We start from the raw sequence: 25,533 nt of genomic DNA, 5'->3' as shown, positions 1-25,533 counted from the left end.
AATAATCAAAACCATTGGTCCAATGTCAAGTGGACTTTCCAAAAAAAAAAGAAACTTTGGTTTAGCACTGTCGCGACGCGAAAAATACCCGAGCGTAAGGAGCGCTTAAAATATAAATAAAATGGAGTCGCCGCCGAACTTTATTTATTCCCAAAGAGGGGAAGAGAGCATATCAATAAAACCCACGAAAAACAAAAAGAAATGGGTGTCGCAACCAAATGGATTTGAGAGTCAGTTATGCAATAGGAAGATATTAGCACCCCTCGCACCCATCGTACTCGATGGGACCCATTTAGTTAATTTCGTGTAAGAGTGTTAGCGTGATATCGTTTGCCACCTTCTACTTATCAAGTGAGAAAAGAAAAAGAAAGAAAGGAACACTTAGGGTTTTTTTTAACATTAATGTGCTTGACAAGATTTCTCAATCCTGCTCCTACGTATCTCCATGTGTTATGGAGAACTCAAGGTTACGTAGTTCTACTAAAAGAGAACTACTCGATTGATAGCTTTTAAGAGAGTGATGCTTATACCACATTTGAGCAATTAAACATTTACTTGTTGCTCGCTCTTGGAGGCAAAAGTCTTTGTTTGTTTCGCGTCAAAATTGATAAATCATCCTCTTTTCTGAAAATGTTTTCAGGGCCGCACAAGGGAGAAAAACAAGTTTGATGAGTTTGAGTTGATTTTAAGTAGAGACAGACATCCAAATAAGGAGCTCTATTGAAGTGCTCAAATGCCCTAAAAGGTAGAGACCTAATCCTAATCACTCTCTTTTCATACAAAAGTTTATTTATGAAAATGTGTGGTGAATAAGGTCAAAGTTCATTAATGGAAGACGATTATTCAGACAGGGAGCTCTACTATAGTGTCCAAATAATCGGAAAAGAGAAGATCATTATCCAATCAATCTTTTTCTTCTATAAGAGGAGTGATCTAATTCTAGTCATTATTGTATTTTAATATGGAAGACAGATGTTCGAACATGAAGCTCTACACCAGTATCCTAACATTCAAAAAGAGAAAGTCTAAACCTAATCAGTTTCTTCCATTTTTATTGTAAAAAAATTTTAAAACAGGGGGATGAATTGACATTGGATCAAGTGTCAGAAGTTGATTATGAAAAGAATTTGGATGTGGCGTGGGCGAGATACTCGACTTTGCATTCAATTTGAATTTGATTTGGGAAAAAGGCTCGAGGTTGGATCGAGTGTTTATTTTTTGTTCTTTTATGAAAGTGGTTGATTTTAATCTTTTAATTAACAATCAACTGATAATATAAATAACTAAAAGAGTTAAACTTATTGCACAATATAGGAATGGGGGCACAGTTTGTCAAATGAGGATACAACATAATAATTAAACGATACAAGCTTTGAAATACAATTGTAAATAAAAGAATCTCGTTGTGAGAATGCCCAAGAGAAAGCCAAGGGACTCGAAATAAAAATCAAGAAATTCGAACTACATAATTTAGTGTTATGTTAAGCAATCATAAAGAGATTCATGTAGGAATCGCCTTATTTGTGGCTGCTAACAAGATTTTATACGCTTAAGCAATCTCTGAAGTTTAAATTGAATTTTTAACTCCGAAATTGCAAGGCATATGTGAAAATCGATTATTTAAGCGACAAAAAGAAACAAAAATTAAACTAAAATAATTTAGCGTTATGTTAAGTAATCATAAAGTGATTCACGTAGGAATCACATTATCTGAGGTCGGTAAACAAAACTCTACGTGTAAACAATTTCTATAGTTAAATTGAATTTTCAACTTTATTACTATGCATCTGTCAAAAATCGATCGGACAAATAAATCAATTTTTGTATTTGATAATTAAAAAAATAATCAATTTAATTAATAAATAATTAATAACAATAATATTAAACAAGAAAAAAGGATAATGATAATAATGAACAATTAATAATTAATAATAATTAAAAAAATAAATTAACAAAAAAATAATAACAATAATAATAACTAGTAAACATAATAATTAATAATAATGATCAATAATAATAATAATCTTTAAAATTGTTAGTAACAATAATAATCGATAATAAAATTAACAACAATAAACAATAATGATAATTAACAATAATAATCAACAATAATAATATTTAAATAATAATAATCAAAATAATAATAATTAACAATAATAATGAATAATAATAGTAATTAACAATAATAGTCAATCATAAATAATAATAATTAATAAAAACAATAATGAATAATAATAATAATTAATAATAATAGTAAAAATAAAATAAATAAAAAGATAAACACTAATAATAATAATAATAGTATAAAAGTATATAAATGATAATAAAAAAATAGTAATAGTAAAAATAATATATATATATATATATATATATATATATATATATATATATATATATATATATATATATATATATATAATCAACAAAATAATAATACTAATAATAGTATAATAAACATAATAATAATAATAATAATAGTAATAATAATAATAATAATAATAATAATAATAATAATAATAATGGTAATAATATATAATATTAATAATAATAATATAAGTAATAATATAGTTAAAAAGAAAAAAGAAAAATGCAAAAGAAAAAAAAAGAAAAATGAAAATATAGTGGGGCGGTGGCTAGCTGTTCCAAAGAGAGAGGAGTTTTTTTCTTTAAAAAAGAAACCCTCACTCACATGATGACACGTGGAAGTGGAGGGAAAGAAAAATTCAGAAATTAATGTAAACTCCCTCTCCCTTTTCACTTGGAACCCACGGCAACAACAACATGCCATTGTTGTCTTTTTTTTTTTCTTTTTCATTTAATAAAAAAACTACTTTCTTCAACCATGTCATAAACTAACAAACAAATAACAACATTAAACTCAAAACAAAACTTGTTTCCAACTTTTCTCTTCACTTACCCTTTCCAATGATTTTCGGCGGTGGAGGTTGTTGTCATTCACACGGTGGTGATTTCGGTTAGCTTCGTTTGAATGGTGGAGGTGGGAGTCCGACCGGAGCTAGGTGGTTATTGGTACAAGGCGGAGAGTGGTAGTTGGCGGTACTGTTTGTGATGGTGGTTTGTTTGTGAGTGAAGTTGTTGTTATGGTGGTGTTGAGAGGTAGTATGTTATGATGCGTTAAAGAGTGGTTGTTGTAGTTGTTTGTTTTACTGAAACTTGTTGTTTAAAGTATGTTTGTGTTATGTGGAAGGTGATTGAAACATGGTTATGGTAGTGAGATGGAAAAGATGAATGTGACGATGATGTTGTATGTCGATGAAGTGAAGAGGATGTGAAGTTGTATGTGAGTGTTGTGTGGAGGAAGGAGAGTGTGGAATGAGTTTGTGGTGTTTTCGAAGGTGTTGAATGAGAATAGAAGAGGTTATGTTTTTTTTCGTGACTTTTTTACTATCTTGCCTGTTTTTTAAATTTTATTCCCAATATACCCTAGTATGAAAATAAATATTTAGGATGCCTTAATTTACAATATCCTATCGTCCAATGGATGGACGAGTTGTTGAAAGAGTTTTCTAACTAGTATTGACTCGGTCATTGGTTTGAGGGATTGTTTCGCCATGCGTTAACTCGGTCAATGGATGACCGAGTGAATGAAGTCATTTTTTTAAATTATTTTAATAGATTTAATTAATTAATATTGCCTTTAAATAATATAGTTATCACCCATGACATTCATTGGCCGAGGAATTGCTTTGTGTTTGTAGTGTCTCGGCTAATGAATGGTCGAGTATTCATGTCTTAATTTTCTATAAATATCTTGAATTGTACAAATATAATTCAGATCACACATCAAATTGTTTTAGTAAGAATGTTTGTTTGTGGCCTTGTATTTTATGGACAAGACAAAAAAATTAGTGTTTGCTTAGATCCGCAATGGAATTTCAGAACATTGATTGCAGTCATCCACACTGGTTTTCGACAATTGGGTGGGCGTCATATGAAGGTGAGAAAAGTAGAGCATCGTTGTCCATACATAACGTTGACTGATGCAAGTCCCGATGATACGTACATGTATTACCTGGATCGTATAGAAAATGATGTAGATGTTCAGTGTATGTTCTCAGCACATAGTGGTGAAGTTAACAGAGGAGTTGAAGGTCCACTTGTGTTGGTTGTTGTTGTTGATTAGTTAGTTAATAAGCTCTATGAATTTAAGTTATTGTGATTGTACTTTTTAACCAGAAGCCTTTGATTATCAAATGTATTCTGTAATGTTTGTTTCCAAAAGACATTATAAATACACAATGGTTGATAACATAGTACGTGCATAATAGTTGATAATTACAAAATAGCATAATCATCTAAAGGGTCCTGCAACATTTGGACATTTCCTACGCATGTGTCCTATTTCGCGATAAATCCCACACCTTCTCTTTTCCTTTTCAACGTTGTCCATTTCGATTCTAATCTGAGTGCTGGTTGGACGCCATTTCTTCCTCCTTCTCATAGAGTCATCGTGGCAAAGAGTAAATCCCTCATATTATGGTCAATTCTCCTCATGGGGAAGTCCTAGGAAACTCTCCTTGTAGACCTTGAAGACGTTAAGAATTTTGAACACGTCTGGTATGTGAATGGAGTGGTCTTGGCGTATACTCGAACATGTTGCGATTACATGGGAGTAAGGTAAGTGAAATGCCTGAAATTTCCCACAATCATAGTGTTGTTTCCTAAGATCAACGCTGAAAGTACCGGTTGGTCGACCATCATTCTGATTAATCTTTTCATGGACCATGAAATAGAATCTCTTGCGATCAAATTGCATGACATTATGTGTGTTAGCTTTACTGACTTCTTCAACCATCCCCTTGTTGCAATTATCAGTGAAAACTTAGCCATAGGCCAACACTTTTGTCCATTGATGGCCTCTTTTACCAAATAGTGATCCTAATCGATAGTATGTAGACTTGACCAATGCAGTGATTGGAAGGTTTCGGGTTTCTTTGAGTACAGAGTTCATTGCTTCTGCCAGATTAGTTGTCACGTGACCCCAGTGTTGCCCTCTGTCATATGCCCTTCCCTACTTCTCCCAAGGGATGTTGTCTATCCATGATAAAGCGTCATTGTTTGTTCTTTGGATTTCCCCGCGATAGTAGTTAAATGTCTCCTCTGTCAACGCATAACCCATGTTAACAACTATTTTGCGCAGTTCCTTGTCTTTAATCTCACACATGAAGTTTTGTGCATTGTGTCTAATGCAATAGACGTGTGAAGATGAAGGATGTTGCCATCCATTTTTAGGATTGTTATATGCACTCTTTATTGATTCATGTCTGTCTGATATAAGACACAAATTTTCTTGTGGAGTAACGTGTATTCTCAAATTCTTAAGAAAGAAACTCCAAGCATCCTTTGTCTCACCTTTAACTAATGCGAATGCTATTGGAAAAATGTTCCTGTTCCCATCCTGTGCCACGACCATCAACAGAGTCCCTCTATACTTGACATACAACCATGTTCCATCGACCTACACAATAGGTTTACAATAGGCGAAACCACGTATACATGGTCGAAACGCCCAAAATAGACGACGCAAGATCCTTTGGCCACCCAATTGTGATCCATCATTTCAAATCACAGGTAAGGATTGCAATTCTATAATAGTACATGGAAGATGTGTTTTTATTACCAGTATCCACTGCGGCAAATCGTTGTAAGATGTCTCCCAATTTCCATACAGCGACTCAATTGCCTTACACTTTGCAATCCATGCCTTTTTGTACGATATTATATACCTGTATTTTTCTACAACATGAGCGATGATCACCTTCACCTTAAGACAAGCCTTGCGATTAACAAGCTCCATTATGCTCTTACTAATCATTTCTGAATTGAGTTTTATATGGTCTTGTGACATTGAAGTGGTTGTGCATGTATGAGACCCACCAAACTTACCAATCTTCCACTTTGAGTTCCCCTTACGCAAAGAAACCCTACATTTGAATTTGCATACAGAATTTTTACATTTGATGACGTAACGTACATTGTCAAATTTTATCACTGAATAATCTAGACTAGTTTTATATTCCATTGTTGTAATGTAACAACACACGCTTCCTTATTTTCAAACTATATGCCCTCCTCTATGTCGTCAACATTGTGAATTGGTGTGAAACTCCCAAAAATAGAGATTGGTTCAGCATCATCCAAATTTATATTTTGCATGTGAACAAGTGGATTATACAAACTAATCGGTTGAACTCTTACTGCTACGGTAGGTGTGTCGATGAGGTCTTCATTGCCATCATCGCTAGCACCAAATAGATCTTCAAATCGGACCTCTTCTTGATCATCCTCACTTTTGTCGCCAACCTCTTCATTCGGTATGAAAGGTTCATTATTTTGAGTCGGTTCTTCGTCAATGGTTTGATTCATTCCGTATTGGTGTGACTGCATGGATTGCGTTGGATATGTTTCAATATTTTCAGGTAGACGAACATATATCTCAATGGTGGGTAATTGAGAAAATGTTATGTGACACTGAAACATTGACTTGACTTCTTCGTCACTCTCAATAGGTGTCATTACATAAAAGACGGTATCATCGCCTCCATTAATTAATGGATGGCGATAATTAATTTCTTCAACGCGACTTTGCAACTTTTTTTCAATTCTATCTTTTAGATGATGGAAATCAGAATTGATGTGAATTTTGAATAAATGGATATTTGTATTGCTAAATGAGAATCCCTCATTAACATATGTGAAAATAGACCCGTTATAATGAATAGACACAACTAAATTTCTTTGAGCCATTTGGATATTAGATATGAATGAAGGAGAGTTGGAATGTTGACAAAGAATACTATTAAAGACCTATTTTATAGTCAAAAAACGATTTCCAATGGTTGGAAGAATACAAAACCCTAAACCCTAACTCGGTCATTGATTGGACGACTAAAAACGGTGAAAGGCATAGCTCGCCCTTTGATTGGACTAGTAAATATGCATGCGGGCATGGCTCGCCCATTGATTGGACGAGTCAAAACGCATGCAGGCATAGCTTGGCCATTGATTGGACGTCTCAGAACACATGGAACTTTTGCAGTGCACCGTCTCATCAACCAGGGAACCGTTGAAGGGAAAACTCAACCCAACTTTTGCATGCATGCAGTATTGTGTTCAATCAACAATCTTTTATTATTTTTCTACACTATAAATGAGCTTTTCATCCTCAACATCTTTTCATCAAATCTTTTCAACCATCAAATATTTTCTTCAAATATTTGCATTGCAGAATATTTTCTTCAAATTCATATCTATAAAATGTCTTTGTTGTGGATGGGAGAAACACACTGTGGAACATCAACAAACATTGCGGAATAAGTAAGTTTACATATTCATTATGTTTTTTTTAAAATTCATCTTCTCATCACCAAAAATATTCATTATGATTTTTATTACATTTCAGGAAGACACTAGGTTTCGGGTCCATTCCCATACTCACATTCAACCAAGTGTTGTTGTAATACCGTATTTAGAACAAGTCGGTTTTGTTAATGTAGCAAAAATAGCAACTTTAAAAATAGACTCCAAACTAGTTGTTGCTTTGTTAGAGAGATGGAGACCCGAGACACATAATTTTCATTTATCAACTGGTGAATGTACTATTACACTGCAGGATGTGAGTATGTTACTCGGTCTCCGAATTAATGGTAAACCTATTAATGGCCCAATAAATGTAACAAACGATGTTTACATGGAGAATTTAGGCGTCGAACCGACCGCTTCAGATAAAAATGGGGCTTCTGTGAAAATTGTTTGGTTAGAAGCTTTATTGACACAACTAAAAAATAATTCTTCCCCCACGGAAGCGGAAAATATTCTTCATGCAAAAGTCTATATTTTAGTATTAATTGCTACTTTCTTAATGCCAGATAAGAGTCACAATTTATATCAGTCATTTTGGTTACCTTTAGTAGGAGACTTGGAAAAATGTAACACATACAGTTGGGGTTCTGCTTGTCTGACAACATTATATAGACATATGTGCAAGGCAACCCAAAAAGGAGTGAAGAGCATAGGAGGTTGTGTTATAATACTCAGTGTCTGGGCATTCCCACATATACTGTTGTTTGCCCCAGTTAGTACCGAGGTTCCATCACATCCGTATGCATTAAGGTACTTAATTTCATTGAATGCACTTTATTATTCTCACAGTAAATTATACATCACATTAATATATATTTTTGTAAATGCAAGATGGTGCAAACGAGGTATGCATTATGGAAATAATCCTCGTCATCATCTACGTGGGTACCGAGTTGCAATTGAACACATGGAAGAAAATGATGTAAGTATGGTTCATTACAATCTTCAACTTATCTAAAATTCTTTTTTACATTATAACAATTATATTACTTATGACAGTTTATATGGAGACCGTACATACAATACCTAGTGTCTGATTATAGTGACAATCGAGTATGGAGTGCAACAACATATATAATATGTTTCTTTACCATTGAGATGCATCAGACAGATAGGTCAAACTCCAATTTGGATTTGAACAACACATCTCGTCTCAGCCAAGATGTCTAAGTGAACACCATAATATGACTATGGTCCAAGCTTGGGATACACATTGGCAAGATTTAAACAAAGAAGAGGTCAAAGAATGAAAAAAAAAAAGGTATTTGGTATTACAAGGGAACTCGGTACTTGGTGAGTCTAAGTCGGGTAGAGAATATATGAGTTGGTTTTTGTCAATTCCTTTTATGCACGTTGCTCCGACACAATTTTTGAACGATCCTCGTCAACGTGTCTCTTCTTCAACCCAACAAACTGCATCGCCCTTACATCATGACATTCCCCACATGTACACATCCCAATTTGGGGCCCAACCATCTTCATCAGCCCAACAAACATACCATTACACCCAGACCACACAACAACACACATTTTATGTCACCTCAACCCAACAACAAAATTCAAACACTTTATTCCCTCAAACAAACTACTTTTACAACCAATAATATCAACAACAAACCAACTTACGCCCACCTATAAAATACACTTCAATCCCCCAACCAAACTTTGATAACTCAAATCCCCAATCTCTACCCCAAACATTTAACACTACATTCGAACAACCGACTTCTACATTCAATCCTGATGATATCTACTATCCTCCAATCCAACACACTCAACCTAACACCTTCACACAACCAACACATTCACTACCCGACTTTGATCTCACTGATGACCATTTACTGGATATCCCTTCTTTTTCCATTCAAGATTTCGACGGTATGGATATGCGTCCCAATACATCACAACAACATCAAAATCAACATCAAGATCAACATCAAGATCTATCTTCCGACTCATCTCCATCTCCCCAAGACAAAGAGTTGAAGACTTAGGCAAGAGAAAACGTAAAAAAAGTAGGCACAAGATGTATTTTTTCCATGTACATCAATAAAATATTTATTATTTATTACAATTATTTATATACTTAATTAATATAATTATAATTTTATTATTAAAACAAATATTTAATTTACAAAAAAATTATTATAAAAAACTATAATTTATATTATTTAAATAAAAAAATTATTATAAAAATATTTATTAATAATGCTAAAAATATATTTAAATTTAAAAAAATTGTTTCTTCGTGAACTCGGTCTACCATTGACCGAGTCCACACTGCCAGATTATGCCTTCAGTAACTTGTCCATTCCTTGGACGAGTGGATGGTGAAAAAAGGTACACTCTAGAAATTTAATTTTAGAATAAGGGATATTGAAAATTTAAAACCAAAAAAGGGGCAAGGCAGTAAAACATCCTTGTTGTTTTATGTTGTGAGTATGAGAAAGTGAAGATATTTTGTTCAGGTTGTGGTGTTATTGATCTTTTCGATGAACAACGATATTGTATATATGAGAGGGAGGGTAGTTTGATGGTTGTTTGGGAGAGTAAACAAAATCTGATAGTGAGGACTCCCTCAATTCACGTGAGTGGTGAGTTTCTTCACCAATTCCTCCTCTCATCATGTGTCGCGTGGCTTGGTTCAATTGGTGCGAGAGTCTTCATTCTCATTTCTTTTTTATTTCAAATTCTTTTATAATTTTTTTTGTATTTTGAAAATAGTTTTAGATAATTATATATATATATATATATATATATATATATATATATATAAAATAAAATTAAAAATATAGTTAATTCTAATTAACTCCAACGATTATTTTGCCTAAAAAACAAAAATAAATGATTCAAAAATGACTAAATATCGAATGCAAAAATACCCAAAAAAATAAACTGAACACATTAAAATGATCAGTGTGAAATAAATTTCTCGGACACATACAAGTTTTGATCAAATTTTAAAATAAAAATTGATCGGTAAAAAGGCTCAGGCGGACAAAAATCTGACCAAAAAAATAATCGAAAAATTAAAATGAGCATGTCAGTTTAAACTATGTGAATCGTAGATTAAGAAAACTGACGTCTGCAAGCTTGATTTTGAAATTTTTCGCCCGCTAATTTGACGTACAGTTGAAAATCGATTCAACCGGTCTGTCTGTAGATCCGAAAAATTATTCTGAGCAATATTTTAAATGTTATGCGAAATCAATTGCATGTTAGGACAAGTATAAAATGCAAACATCAGGGGATGCATTGAATTATTTGACTGACTAATTGTGAATAGACAATCAGATGTAACTTAATCGTTCTTAGACCATTTGCTTATGATTCTCAAACACAAACAAAACCTACAAAGGTTCAGATGGTGACAATACTCTTGATTGTCACCTTCTGAATCCCTAAAACACGATGCAATGAAAATAAGTGATGAGAAGAGAAGTATGTTTTATTGCTTTTTGATTTGAAAAGACATAAAGTATTGTGTCTACGTACTAATGAAGGATCAAAATCCCATAGTCCGGGGTACAAATAACAAAAGGGTTTGGTTAGTTGATTTTAGAAGAAGAGTCAAGTTGTCATCTTAAGGAGAATACTCATCTAAACCACCACAAATATGAGAAGATGAGTCTTTGCATCATTATGAAGGAAGGGCTCCAACTTTGATATAAAATCTACAAGTATGTCACTAACTCCTTCATATGGAAAAGAATCAACATCAATTTTAATCATTACTATGGGATAGGAGATTTATATCTCAACTATAAAGATTATTCATGTCTAGTCTCTTTTGAGAAAGGATTTAAATTATTAAAAAAAAACAAGTGGCAAAAGTTTTGAATGAGATTTATGTTTTTTAGTCTTATAAAAAGAGTTTGATATGCTTAAAGTGTTTTTGAAGAATTTATGAAGAACGAAAGTTTGAAAATTCAATGACCTAAAGTCAAAGTTTTTTTTATGAAAGAAGTTCAAGTTTGAAAAATCCTAAGATTGGACTAGGATTTAGAAGGGGCTAAAGGGCACAAGGTGGGTAAAGGAAGCTACAAACACACACAATGAATATGCACATGACAATAAGTCAAATATAATCTCTTTCCCTTGGATTGAAATATAAGCACAAGTATCGTGCAAGAAATATCATGGATTAACAATATCCATTAAGAAATCATATGAACAAAACCACTACCATGTATCAAGCTTAAACATCTTAAGACACTAATCAAGACCATCAATAAAGAATGGAGCAAAAGGCATGGCATAGAGAATAGTTCATAACACACGGATCATACAAGCATACAAGCATGTTAAACCTTAAACAATTATGTCATGCATCAAGACTAAAGCAATGTTTAAGAGTAAGTTCAAAGCACATCAAAGCATCATTTTATGACAAAAGTTCACATCATACAAGGGTTTAAGTCATTAAGGTTCATACATTAGGTTTCAAAGCAAGTCATCAACCATAAACATCTATGTACTTCAAGCTCAAATCAAATAAACAAGTTATCATCAAGTCTAAGTCCAAGTATAATCAAGGTGTTCAACACATATGGATCAAAATGGGAGCAAATTAATCATGGGAAAAATTGAATCAAAGCATACTTAAATGAAAAAGTAAAAAGGAATAAATAATAAAGTTTTTTTTTGAATTTTTTAATGTAAAATTAAAAACTAAATAACAAAATAAATGAGCTTTTTATGAGGGAGTTCGTGTTCAAAACAAACATAACGGTAACAAGAATGAGTGAAAATGATGTTTTTATGAGGAAGTTCAAAATGAGTTTTTTTTACCTAACGGAGTGTGTCCGTTGCACCTTCAAAAGCACTTTCAGATGAGAAATAACGATCCCTCTAGCTTCCTTGAGTGAAAATGTGAAAAGAGTGCAAGAATAATTCAATGTTCTTTCTTGCTTGATGATGGATGTTTTTTTTGTGTTGGAGCATTGCAATGAGGCCTCCTTTTATAGTGAATGAATTCAAATTTGGCGCAGTGGTTATTGGTATTGTTTGATTGACTTTGGATCAAATCTAAAAAAATAGTGAAAAGTACAAAAGTGTTTTTACTTTTGGTGTTTAGATAGAGTAAGCTCAAAGCAATATTTATTTACAAAGTTCCAAGCAAAAGTGGTTGAAAAAAGTGATCTTTATGGAAATGCCAATGAAGCTTTATGGCAAAATGATCCATGAATGGTATGTAGTTTGGATAATGGTTCAAGCCCTTATGTAATGCATCAGTGATTTGTGTAAAACACTCATTATGCTGAGATTTAAAAGCATCATAGACTGCAAAGCAAGATCTTGAGGTTTGACTTTGGTTTGAACATGAAACTTGACATGAAGATGGACTTTCAATTTGGCCTAACATGGTGACTTTCCTTCTTCGAAACTCCTAGCTCAAGTGTGATAAATTCATTTCAATGGGCTATTTGAGAAGAGATTCTCATCCTCTAAAACTTTCATGTTGGACATTTAAAGAGATTCAGCTTGGATCATGGAGATAATTGGCTATCAACTTTGACAATCTTAACTGCTAAACACTTGGAAAATTTTCCAAGTGTTAAAATTTTTTACAACTTTGAGATCTCATCTTCATCACTTTATATCTTCCAATCCTTATGAGATCTTTGATTGATGCTTTCTACAAAGTTGAAGTATGGAAGATCATCTACAAGTACGTCCTTTGATCATAAAAATGATAGTTTTAGGAAGAAGTTACAAACTTGTAAAGTGAGCTTCATGAACATGCAATTTCATAACTTATAGAAAATTTTAAAAACCCTAGATTTGACATTCTTGAACTTTTTCTTGTTTTTCTTGTTTTTCTTGATCAAATGCATTCATCAACCATATTTTCATGATTTTTGACTTGAGAATCCCATGCTTGATAAAAAAATCTCAAAAGTGAAACTTTGACCTTGAGCAGTTGACTTTTCATCAGATGAAATACAAATCTTCGATGATCAATGAATCAAACTTATTTAGCCAATTGAAGCACATGAATGAAACACTTGAGGACCTTGAATCATATTTCAAACCATTAGATCATGTCTTGGTCAAAAAGTCAGAGCAATCTTGATAAAAACCCTAATTTAGGCATTAGATGAATTTGGAACTTGTTGATCTTGAGTGGATGCAATCTTTAACTTGATTGTGATGAAGGGAAATCACTTGACTATTGTGAATGAATGAAAAACTTGAGTTACTGAGGAATGTCCATAATCTTGACCAGTCAATCACTTGAGCTCCTTAAACCAACACACCTACCTTGAAAAAGAATCAAACAAGACAACATATTTTTGTATTCTCATAAGGTTGATAATGCATAAAAGACACACACATGAGATGTTTGATGATATGCAAATGATGAAAATGAGATGGAATCTTAGTGGTAAAAATTAGGGTATGACACATTCCATTCTTCAGCTTTAGCCACGTAGACCTTTGCATGCATTTCGCTCATGCATTCTGTGCACGTGTCTTTAGGATAAAATTAAGAAGTAATTGTTGATTTTAAACAGAAAGCTTTTGCACGCTCAGATAACTGTCACTTCGACGCATTCACCATTATCGAAATGTTGTTGTCGAAAATACCTTTTAAATGCATTCCGAAAAATACTAAGTCCTGTTTTTCTCTATTTGAGACTTCTTCGATGTTCACATTATCAAACGTTTCATTTCCCTTAACTTATTGAAAATCTTAGCTAGCACTTAATTGAAGGAAAAACATTTGAGAGAGTTTAAGAAAGTTGAGTTTTCTTAAAATGAGGAAGAAGGAGTCTAACGCAATTTAAACTTTAATACTTTCCAGAGATCCATCTCCAAAATAAATTTAAAGATGTATCTCTTAAATATTTTAATATTAATTCAAAATTCTATTTATTTAAGATACATCTAGAAATACATCTCCGAAAATTGAATACAATTTTTGTTCAAAATTTGGGCTTTACGGTTTTCTGATTATTTTTTTCCCAATTGCTGAGTGGAATCAATTATTTCATTTGTTAATTTTGTCTTCCAATGCGGAGAAAAATGAGAAATCAACGGATGATAAAAGTTGTTTGTGGCCTTGTAGTGATAAAGATTCCTAGACAGATGCACCAACAAAGCACATAGTCTTAAGTTATATAGTCTGAAGTTATCAAATTGAATCAGAATGGCCCAAATCAATTGTGACTTTTTCAGTCTTTCTTTACTCTGGAATCCCTGGTTGGGTCCCAAACCTGAGCATGCTTGTTCTTTGTGGAAAGTAACCATCATTGAACTTGGTGTTGCATTCACATCTATAGCTTGTTCAATACTACTAAAGAAAAGAAAGCAACCAACCCTAAAGCCTTTCTACACATTTCTTTCATGTTTTTAGAGAGGCTGCGGTTTTAGTGAGTGCCAACCAAAACATGATCTGGGATTTCATTTGGGTGTTGATTTTCACCTCGTGTTGCTGCTCCTTGGTGCACAGCTTGAACAATACTGCCAGTGCGTCCATAAATTCTCAGGTTCAAGATTTTGCTTTCAGGTCAATGGCGAGACACCGGCATCAAACTGGTGCTCTGTACGACACTCTTCTTCCACAAAACCTTTCTGGTATGGATGTTTCAGTAGTGCGTCTGAGAAGCCGGAGGCTCTGGAACGAAGGTGCTAACTTTAGCTACTTTCGGATCCCGCCAAGAACTGTTGCTATCCCCCGTGTCAGGAGGGTGGCTATTGCGTACCAGAACTTAGGTAACTGGTCTTCCCACTACTACAATTTGCCAGGTTACTCACTCATCTCTTCTGTTGTTGGCTTCATGGTTTTTGATGCATCAAATGTAAGGGATAAAAGTTTCAAAAACCTCACTCTCAACACAATAGGACAGCCTATATCTATTCAATTCCCAAATGTGATATTTATGAGTGGAATCAACTCAAAGGCTAGATGTGTGGCTTTCAATGAAAATGGAACATTTCAACTCACTATGATGAGCTCCCCTGGTGTATGCCACTCAAGAGACCAGGGCCATTTTTCAGTTGTTCTCCCATTGGTGAAGAAGCGGCGACTGTGGTATATTTGGGTGATTGTGTGTGTACTTGGATTTTTTGGATTGACAATATTAGGTTATGTGGGATTTTCATCCATGAGACTTCTCAAGACCAAAAAGATTCAAGCTATGGAAAAACAAGCAATCGAAGACATGGTTCTTGAAAGCAGATGTGTTGGCAATAGTAAAATGCCTTCTGCAACTGTAACAAGAACTCAGCCAGTTCTTGAGAGCATTGCTCCATAAAACCATTATGTTTTCACGTATGTTATCGTGTGTATTTTTTTGTCAGTGCATACATTACAAGGTTTGTTCCTTCTGTGCAATGAAGAAAGCATTTGTATTTTGATCATAAATGAAGGACTGTCTTTCTAGTTCCTAGATATTTCAAGAATGACTCTTGTTATTAGTCTCTTGTTCTTGCCTAATTGTGAATAAGCCTAACTGTAAAGTGTAAGTAATTAACTTTAATGAATAAACTGAGGAAGGGCGTAAACTCCAATAAAATCAAGAACATACTTACTAGTAAACTATTCCCTATTCCTGATTTCCCAAAGAAAAAGCTGCCAAAATAACAAACCATCCACAAAGCTTACAACAAAATATATTAAAAACATAAAAAAAAAACTTAGCTAGCAAGGTAACAACAACAACTTTAGTTTAGTTTACTTTCTGTTTTACTATTTTAATTTTCACACATTGGAGTTAAGAAGGAAGAAAAAGGGGAAATCTTTGACAACATACACCAATATACCTGTAAAGTAAAGCTAAGGAAACAGGGTCCAAGATATATTTGAAGCCTTAGAGGGTGTTTCTGTCTTTGTTGATACACAATCTTTAACACAGCTTTAAAAGGTATCTATGAGATAAAGCATCAATAATTTAAAGTGTACTTAAGGAATCAAAGCTGAAACAAAAAAAGCCTGTATAACTCAAATGACAAAGCCTTTCTTTTATTTGTTTAAATGAAAAAAAGAAAGAAAAAAAACTGCTACATAATTAAGGAAACAATAGATGTTCTGCCTAACCAAAGATCCTCAAACAAAACATACCGTTGCCATACAAATGGTCTGCATTAACCAACAAACAAAGAAACAACAACTAACCACACAGAGACATATCGTCAACACGATCAATTAAGAATGCCAGCACCACTCTGACGAGCAAGTTTCGTCCACTCGGTATGAAACGCGCCGGGGCGATCGAGACGCTCATAGGTATGAGCTCCAAACAAGTCCCTCTGAGCCTGAACAAGGTTAGCAGGAAGCCTTGCTCTCCTATATGTATCAAAGTACGAAAGACTAGCACACATTCCGGGAGTACTAATTCCGGCCGATATAGCCAATCCAACAACCCTTCTCCACGCACCTTGTCTCTGCACCATTTCCTTAGCGAATTCGGGATCCACTATCAAACTCGCCAAATTAGGGTTCCTCTGATAAGCCTTCTTAATCCTATCCAAAAACACTGCCCGTATAATACACCCACCTTTCCAAATCCTAGCTAACTCACCGAAATTCAAGTTCCAACCTTGCTCATTACTCTTTGCTCTCAACAAATTCATCCCTTGCGCATAGCTACAAATCTTGGAAGCATACAAAGCTTGTCTCACATCATCAATCAACTTTTTCTTATCAATCCCACTTCTCACGAACCCTACTTCCTCACTCAACCCCGCTTCCTTCAAAACCGCAGCAGCATTCTCCCTCTCCTCCTTCAATCCACTCAAAAACCTACCATCCAACGACGCCGCAATAGTCGGAGCCGCCACCGATAACTCCGCCGCCTGTTGAACCGTCCATTTCCCAGTACCTTTCATACCAGTTTTATCCAAAATCTTATCCACTAAATACCCATCACCACCCTCATCCTTCACCTTGAAAATATCAGCAGTAATCTCAATAAGAAAACTCTCAAGCTCACCGCTATTCCACTCAGCAAAAATATCAGCAAGCTCCGAATTCGACAAACCACCAACATGCTTCAAAACATCATAAGCTTCAGAAATAAGCTGCATATCACCATACTCAATCCCATTATGAACCATCTTAACAAAATTCCCACTCCCTCCTTCACCGATATAAGTAACACAAGGTCCATCTTCAACCTGAGCAGCAACCTTCACAAGAATATCCTGAATATTACTATAAGCCTGGTAAGATCCACCCGGCATAAGCGACGGACCGTTCCTCGCACCTTCTTCGCCTCCAGAAACCCCCATACCGAGATAAAGAATACCTTTCTCTGAAACCTCCTGAATCCTCCGTTCAGTATTTTCGTACCACTCGTTACCACCGTCGATGATAGTATCACCAGGCTCCATATGGTCCGACAGTGCGGCGATTGTTTGATCAACAGGAGCACCGGCTTTGACGAGGATGATAACCGATCTAGGCCGTTGGAGAGAGAGAACAAACTCGCGGGGGCTGTATTGACCGGTGAGAGGGAGGGAGCCTTCACGGTGGGCTCGATCTACGGTTTCATCGACTTTGGAGGTGGTGCGGTTGTAGACGGAGATAGGGAAGCCTTTCTCGGCGATGTTTAGGGCTAGGTTTTGGCCCATGACGGCGAGGCCGGCGAGGCCAATACGGGAGAGGGTAGAAGCGTCCATTAATTGATAAATTTGATTGAGATAGATGAGTTAGATGAATGAGGTTGTTATAAATGTAATAAAGAATTTTGTTTGGTGAGAAGAGAAAGAGTGAAGTGTTTTTTGTTTGGAAGATGGCGGACTCGTCGAGGGTGCGAAAGGACAGTGACTTAACCACCAACGAGACGACGTTACCTCCAAAGATGTGTTCGTTTGTAATGAAACGACTGCGTTTTACTGTTTTTAACGATGTGAAGTCAACCAGAGATATGTTTTACACACTGTAAGTGTAGTCAGCATTCATCGCTCTTGCTCAGTTCTTACTCTCTCCGTTATTTTTTTTTATTTGAAGATAATAGTTTATTTTAGATCATTTCTATTTTGAAATTAATTCAAATGCATTTATAATTCACAATCATCCATAAATATTGTTTGAGAAATTTTTATCTAAATAATAATTTTTTTTAAATAAATATCTAAAATACTCCATTTTTTTTACTTATTTTTAAAATAATCAATTTTCAATTAAAAAATTCAAAAATTTATACTCTACCATCAATTAGATTGACGTCTCCTTTATTTTGAAAAAAATTTATTTGAAAATGGGTTACTTTAAAAAATAAATGGAAAAATAGATTATTTTAGATATTTATTTAAAAAAAGGATTATATAAATAAATAAATAATTGGACTAATTAAAATAGAAATCAAATAATTTAAGATTCAACGATTAAGATTAATTAAATTCTTTCTTTTTTTAATAAATCAAACTATATAATGATATAAGTTTAATAATATAATTAATTGTAAAAGTGTTGATTGATTAGATTCAATTCATCTACTTAACAATACATGGATAAACTCATTCCATCAAACTATATTTTTAAAATAATATATTCTCTCGTTAATGTTATAAATAATAATAAAAAATAGATTTATTGGATAATTGATGTATATGATATATAATAATAATCATATATATAATTAAAAAGAGATTATAATAGTGATCGGAGGATGGATAAAATTCAATAAATTATTTTTTAGAAATGAAAGAAAAGTAGTATAATATATATATATATATATATATATATATATATATATATATATATATATATATATATATATATATATATATATATATATATATATATATATATATATATATATATATATATATATATAATTTTGTTTTTGGTCGATCGAAATGGTCATTGGCTGATCAGAGGGAGTTGCAATATGTCTAGTATACTTGTGGCGTAGAGAAACTATCTTACCGAGAGTGCATGGAACCAAGATCTAATATATATTCGACGGCTCCCCACATCGCATGTATAATAAATAATGGGTGGTTAGAATTGTTATATTATATAAAGTATACACGCGAAGAATTCAGGTACACAATTTCAAATTCAAGTTTCACTCACTTTTCTTCTCCACATATTGACTTGGTCGTTGGAATGTTAATCTTACATATCAGTTCCTCCTCTACATCAAAAGCCCAGACTCGTCGTTAATCTTCATAACCACCATTTATTCAACCAATTCTGGTTCTGCAACAGAACAGTGGTGCTGTCTTTGAGAACCAACTTCAAGTTTTCGAGTTTTCCACAATCGCACATTCTCTCTTCGATCTATCAATTTGAAACCTTTCCAATATATCGAATCAGAGGTCTCAAAATCAAACACTAGATCCACCGTGTTCAGTCTACTCAAGTAGTGAGTCGACCTTGATTTCCTGAATTTCCAAGTCCTGACTTCCTAATTTCTCAGCAATGGTTGGATCTAAAGTTACTCGTTTTTCCATCGTATGTGAAGCAACAGCTATTGCCATTGTCGCTCAATCGTCTCCACCTCCTCCTCATAGTATTGCAGACCAGTGGTGGTGGATACATTATTGCATCCAAATCTACTTCAACCCCCTCGGATTGCAGGATCTAATCCAGGGCCTCTGATCAAACTTTTGATACCACCGCCAACTTCACAACCAAAAGCATTCCATGGTTTCCAACTATTGCGAGCCAATCTCGAGATACAAAGCGCCAATGAATTGCTGGACTACATGTATAACACTGTTTGAGACTAGAATTCACAAGCTATAAAGGAGGGGTTACTTCGTCTCGAAGAAATCCTACACAACGCACCTCCAAGAGGAAACAACATGCAAGAGGCCCTATCAAATAGGGGCCAATTTGTCATCCCTGAGTTGGCTGTGTCAAGAAAGAATGTAAATAGTAGAATTATTTTGCTCAAATCTTACTTGTTGAAGTCTCTGGTGATTAAGTACAAGATTGTTGAATATTACTTTTCTTCATACTTTGTCAATTTGCATTTGGAACTTCAATAAGAACTTAGTTTTCTCTTTTCTTTTGTTTTTCTTTACTTGTGTCTTTATTCTTTTTGTCATTGGTAAAGCAGCATACTCTAAACTGAAGAACACAACGGAAAGGAATTCATTTGTTTAATAAAGAACATGCAGTTTACAAATAGGAAAAACATACTTATTAAAAACTTTAAAGACAAAATAAAAATAAAATAATACAATTATGTGGGTTGCCTCCCACGCAATGCTTATTTAAGATCTTTAACTTGACTGTTTGATTTTTAGTTAGGGCAACATATATGACACAAAAAATACATCATATATATTCTTCCTTTTGTTTGATAGGACTCCCATGTATTTCAGGTATTGATGATGTTACTTTCATATCTTCTTCAATTTGATAGTAGCGAACAAGACATAAATGGCATCTAATACTTTATAAATTTCTTCTCTTCCATCTTCCTTGTTGCTAAAAAAAAATTAGGGACATGATTTCGTGTTAGATATTTATGTCTAAACAAATTATTGAATTTGACGTTTCATCCAAAATTAGATCATCCTTACTTTGTGTAACACCTCAAAATTTGCCCTCCTCTCTTGGGACTAGCTTAACATATTGCATATCATTTTTAGGTCATTAGACATTGCATATTGCATATCATGTGGTTACATTGTGCAAATCATCCTCCTAAGTCTTGGTCGGAAGATGAAGAGGTCATGATGCAAGATAGGGTTTCATTGATGGACTGGATCACTAATCATCTGAGGATGTGGGGTCCAAGTTAGGGTTTCATGATTTCTCAAGGGGGTTGAGCTTGATCTTGGTTGCAATGATACATCATCATCATCATGGTCTTGATATCATCTAGGAGATCCAAGTGTTTGATCAGATACCTTGAGATTAGGGTTTTGACCACTGGTCAACCCTAATCAGTTGTATTGGGCCAATCAGGGCTTGGCAAGGAGATGGGGTCTACAATGGATATGGGGATCATCATGTGATTATATTGAGCTTATGGAGGCTAGGGTTTCATCCTTGAGCCATTTCATCAGGAGTTTGGGGCTCAACTTGATCAGTGCATTGCCAAATTCATCTATCAATCAGAAAAGTCAATTGTGGTCAACTGTGCTTGATTTTATGGATTTGGAGGTGGGAGAGAGTTGGATACACTTCATTCATGTCTCAACAAGTTTCATTTGACATTTCAAACATCAAGAATGAAGAAAATAAAGTCAGGAGAAAACTTTCCAAAAATGGAAAGTGACTTGTAATGGAAGTTTCCAAAAATGGAAAGTTTTTCACCTCAAAATTACATGTCCAAAAATGCTTCAAATGAAATTTTGTTCAACATGAAAGTTGTAGATCTTGCTCTCACCTTTACAAAAAGTCCAAGAACTTGAAATTCCCATGTGTGGTTAGCAAGATATGGTCCAATCATTTTCCAAAAATGCCTAAAATCAAAGTGGCATAACTTTCACATGGAATGGCCAAAATGGATGATCTTTCTTTGAGCAAACCCCATTTCACATGTACTTTCATGATGCATAATCAAAATTCATCAAAAATGGTCAAGGCAAAAAGTCATTTTTTAAGTGACTTCTTTTGAATTTTTGGTGCGAACATGTGAATTTGAGATTTACAAGGCCTATGCATATGAAACCACTTCCAACACACTCCAAATAGCAAATATGACTTGTTGGAACTGTCATGGTACTGTTACATTGCCAATTTGAAAAAGGTCATTTTTGGACTTTCACTTAAAATCACATTAACACTAATTCATCCAATTTTGTTAATTCTGATTAAGAGATGGATTAAGAAGTTGGTATAAAGCCTTAACTGTAACAGAATTGCTAATCACAATCACATTCTCCAAGATTGCAACAAACTTTTTCATCAAAACCTCTCAAATTCTTCAAAACTTCATCACACATTTTTCACAATTCTGATCCAAATCTTCATCAATCTTGTTCATTCTTCGTGGATCCATGTTCCATATACCTTGAGGAAGAACTGTTTTGCTGAATCCGTACCAAAAGCTTCAAGAACTTGGACTGTCCAAAGCTTGCACAACAATGGCAATTCCATGATTCTTGCACCTGAAGCATCTTTGAGCTAAAGCACGTGTTGCAATCACCTTCCATAGCAAGGATCTCCATCTGTTTCACCTTCTTGGAGCCAAAAACACACGAATTCTCATCTGCTTCATTCACAAGGTGATTTTTCGAAATTCTTCATTGCTCAAATTGTTATATGCCTTGTGTAGGTCTTTGATTGTAGATTAACATGATGCTCATAGTTTTTGATTTGGTTGAGAATTGTGAGAGAGATCTGAGATTGAAGTTTGATGCTCATTTCTTTTTTTGATCGATCCGGTTAACATGTTTAGAATTAGGTTAAAATAATTGGATATTCATGATGTGCGTGCTTTGCTGGTTCCAATGATGTATAGTTTGCTCATTTTGGTTGAGATTTGATGTTCATCATTTTCTGGAAATTCTGATGGTGTTCTTGAGCAAGAACGCGTGTCAGGCCATGTTTGATCTTCATTTCCTTTGCCTACGTTTGAATAGTTGTTTCCCGCGCCTCCAAGCCAATGAGGAAGCGCCACTGAATTAAATTGAAACGGCGCCGTTTTGGTCATGCGTTTAAGAATTACGCTTTTGCCATTTTCAGCATTATTATTTCATTATTTCAATTTCTTTTTCATTTTCTATTTCAATTTCATCCATGATCTTTAGAAAGTCATAAATAATTCATCCTTTGTCCAAAATTTGTGAGGTTTTTTTCACCATGCTCTTTGTAATGTGTAGAATTTAATGGTGATTTTTATTATTTTTGTGCACATGTGGAAAATTAATTTGTCTAGAGATTGATTGAATGTGTCACATTTGTACATGTTTTGCCATATCACTCATGAAATGATGTTGCTTCCAAATAAATTCATGAAATTTTGTGTGCATATTCTGGACTCTTTGATGGTGATTTTGATGTGTAGTTTGTAAACTTTGGATACCTGGTTGATGAGATATGAATTTTTGAATGGAGGTGTGACAATTTGTGTCACACCAAGCTTGATGAATTTCATGATTTTATTTGATGTGCTTAGGGATGTTGAATTGAGCCAAAATTTTGCATGAATGAGCATATGTATGTTGAGATTACAAGTGAATTTTTCTGGATTTATTGATGGCATTTCCTAATTGATTGGAATTTTCTCTTCTGTTGGCTCATTTTGTGATTTTTTGTGACACATGTTACCATTTGATTTGTGAAATGCTGGTCATTAATTGGATGAATGTGAAATTTGACATGAGCATTGTAGACACATTATAGGTCATTGTGGTTTTGATCCCATTCATTTATCATGAATTGTCACTGTTTTATGATTATTGGAAGTTGATGATTGTTTGGATACCATGTGTTGGCTTGCTTGAACTTGTCTGAACTTTTTGATTTTCATTGACCTACTTCCTCTTGTCCAATTGAGCTGAAATTTGATATGCTATTCATTGAATGTGTTCTGTTTAGACTTGAATTTTTGTGGAATTTATTGAGGTGTTTTGGTATGGATTTGATGATGATCATTCTGTTTGGTCCTTTGAGGTTGCAAATTGCATGTTTGGTGCCTTTTTATGCATGAAATGATAATGGTGATGGATATGAGCATGGGACCAACTGCATTTGTTTCTAAATTGTTTGATTGTGATTTTGGATAATTTTCACTTGCTGTTTTGGATTTTTCATCTCCTTTGGACCCTAGGCTTGTCCTAGTGGTCTTGTTTCTCACTTTTGAATTGTGTTTCAGGTTGAGATGCAAATGCATTAAAGGAGAATGATGCAAGTTAATTGAGTTTGGTTGCTTGTTGTAAACTAACATTGTATGTTTTGTAGGATGCTTGACTCAATTGAGTTGATTGTGCTTTGCACATTGCATTGGTTGACTGTACAGATTAACTGTTTGACTTTTGCTGTTTAATGTTGGTTTGTCTGGTATACTGACTGTATTAGATTGATTTCAGGTACCATAGTCGCTTTAGTTCTTTAAGAACTTGCTGTGCTGCTGCTTGGTTGTATAAACCAGTTGAGGTAGACTCTCTTGTCTCCATGTAGTCTGGAAGACCTGGCTTGTTATTTAGCCAGGCAACTGTCTGAAGTCCTCCTTAAGAGGCGATGTTTGTGATTGTTTACTTTTGTCCCCAAACAGGTAAAGACCTCTATGAGGCAATTGGCGGATCCAAGGGATATGCAATCTATCCCCCGCTATTCTGTTGAGTCGTCCCTCTGCTCACACCACTGTGTTGATGCATTGGGACATTAACCCAAGATCTTGTACATTTGTACAGTCGAGTCAGAGTCTTGAGTGTAGAAGGGTTCCCTCTTTCTGGACCCACGCTCCTTTGTCTGAAGCTCTCCCTGGCCAGGGATAAGAGCTGTGAAGTCTAATCTTCACTCACCTTTCATCCGCTTCACCCTGACTCTCAATGTCAGGGTTAAGAGCGAACACTACCCTGTACAGTTGACTTGCCTCGGCAGTCCACCCTTGTTTGAGCCTCACTTGACTGGATATAGTGTGTGCTATGTGAATGTTTGCTTTATTTTGATTGATGATTGCATGCTTGTTTTTCCTGGTTAGGATTAGCTTGCTGTGGTGCAAATAGATAGAAACCATAACATAGGGCAATGATGCATGATAACACTAGGCTCGAGTACAGCTCCCTAGTAGTGTGTCTCCCTTTGTATCTGGTTAGAATTTCTTTCCCGTTCAGGGGAACTACGTCGCCCTGATCCTCATACCAGATGAGGTACGTAGGCAGGAGACCGTGCGAGGTCTCTCCGGGCACTTTTTTTTCTTTTTGTGTGTGTTTGCTTGTTAATCCTCTTGTGTGTCAGGATATGGATGTAAGCCCAGCGATTGGCTGTCCGTATCCTGATTGTGTTTGTTTGGTTCGGAAGCCGATGTAAGTCCAGCGATTGGCATTCGGGTTCCATGTTTCCCCGTGTTTGTGTGTGTCTTGTTTGGCGTGCGTGAGCCGAACTACGGCAGCTCTGATTCTCGTTCCAGTCGAGATACGTAGGCATAGGATGCGATGTCCTAACGAGCCCTCTTCCTCTTCCCCCCACCTGTGTTGTCTTCGGTGTGTGTGTGTGTGATGTTTGTTTAGCAACCTTTTCTTTCTTTTAGAGCGTGGATCCCGTCGAGTACGACGGACGTGAGGGGTGCT

General features: G+C 34.8%; 3 protein-coding genes across 3 annotated transcripts; 1 reads left to right on the top strand and 2 right to left on the bottom strand.

Moving 5' to 3' along the window:
• Positions 1 to 5,032: 5,032 nt before the first annotated feature.
• Positions 5,033 to 6,043, bottom strand: LOC127101948 (uncharacterized). Its single transcript, XM_051039373.1, has 2 exons — positions 5,642 to 6,043; positions 5,033 to 5,479 (listed from the first exon to the last, which is right to left on the bottom strand). Exons 1-2 carry the CDS (start codon positions 6,041 to 6,043, stop codon positions 5,033 to 5,035), a joined length of 849 nt encoding a protein of 282 aa, XP_050895330.1.
• Positions 6,044 to 6,969: 926 nt separating this feature from the next.
• LOC127101947 (protein MAIN-LIKE 2-like) lies at positions 6,970 to 8,553 on the top strand. The gene is made up of 4 exons (XM_051039372.1): positions 6,970 to 7,125; positions 7,424 to 8,133; positions 8,215 to 8,305; positions 8,383 to 8,553. The coding sequence occupies exons 1-4, from the start codon at positions 6,970 to 6,972 to the stop codon at positions 8,551 to 8,553; spliced, it is 1,128 nt and encodes a 375-aa protein (XP_050895329.1).
• A 7,773-nt stretch (positions 8,554 to 16,326) lies between these two features.
• Positions 16,327 to 18,231, bottom strand: LOC127108063 (6-phosphogluconate dehydrogenase, decarboxylating 1, chloroplastic). The gene has a single exon (XM_051045427.1). It carries the CDS (start codon positions 18,007 to 18,009, stop codon positions 16,531 to 16,533), a length of 1,479 nt encoding a protein of 492 aa, XP_050901384.1. The 5' UTR covers positions 18,010 to 18,231; the 3' UTR covers positions 16,327 to 16,530.
• Positions 18,232 to 25,533: the final 7,302 nt, after the last annotated feature.

The sequence above is a fragment of the Lathyrus oleraceus genome, chromosome 7, assembly GCF_024323335.1.
Source record: "Lathyrus oleraceus cultivar Zhongwan6 chromosome 7, CAAS_Psat_ZW6_1.0, whole genome shotgun sequence".
Taxonomy (NCBI): Eukaryota; Viridiplantae; Streptophyta; class Magnoliopsida; order Fabales; family Fabaceae; genus Lathyrus; species Lathyrus oleraceus.
Note: the sequence above shows the minus strand (reverse complement) of the source record. Positions and strands in the feature narration are given on the sequence as shown.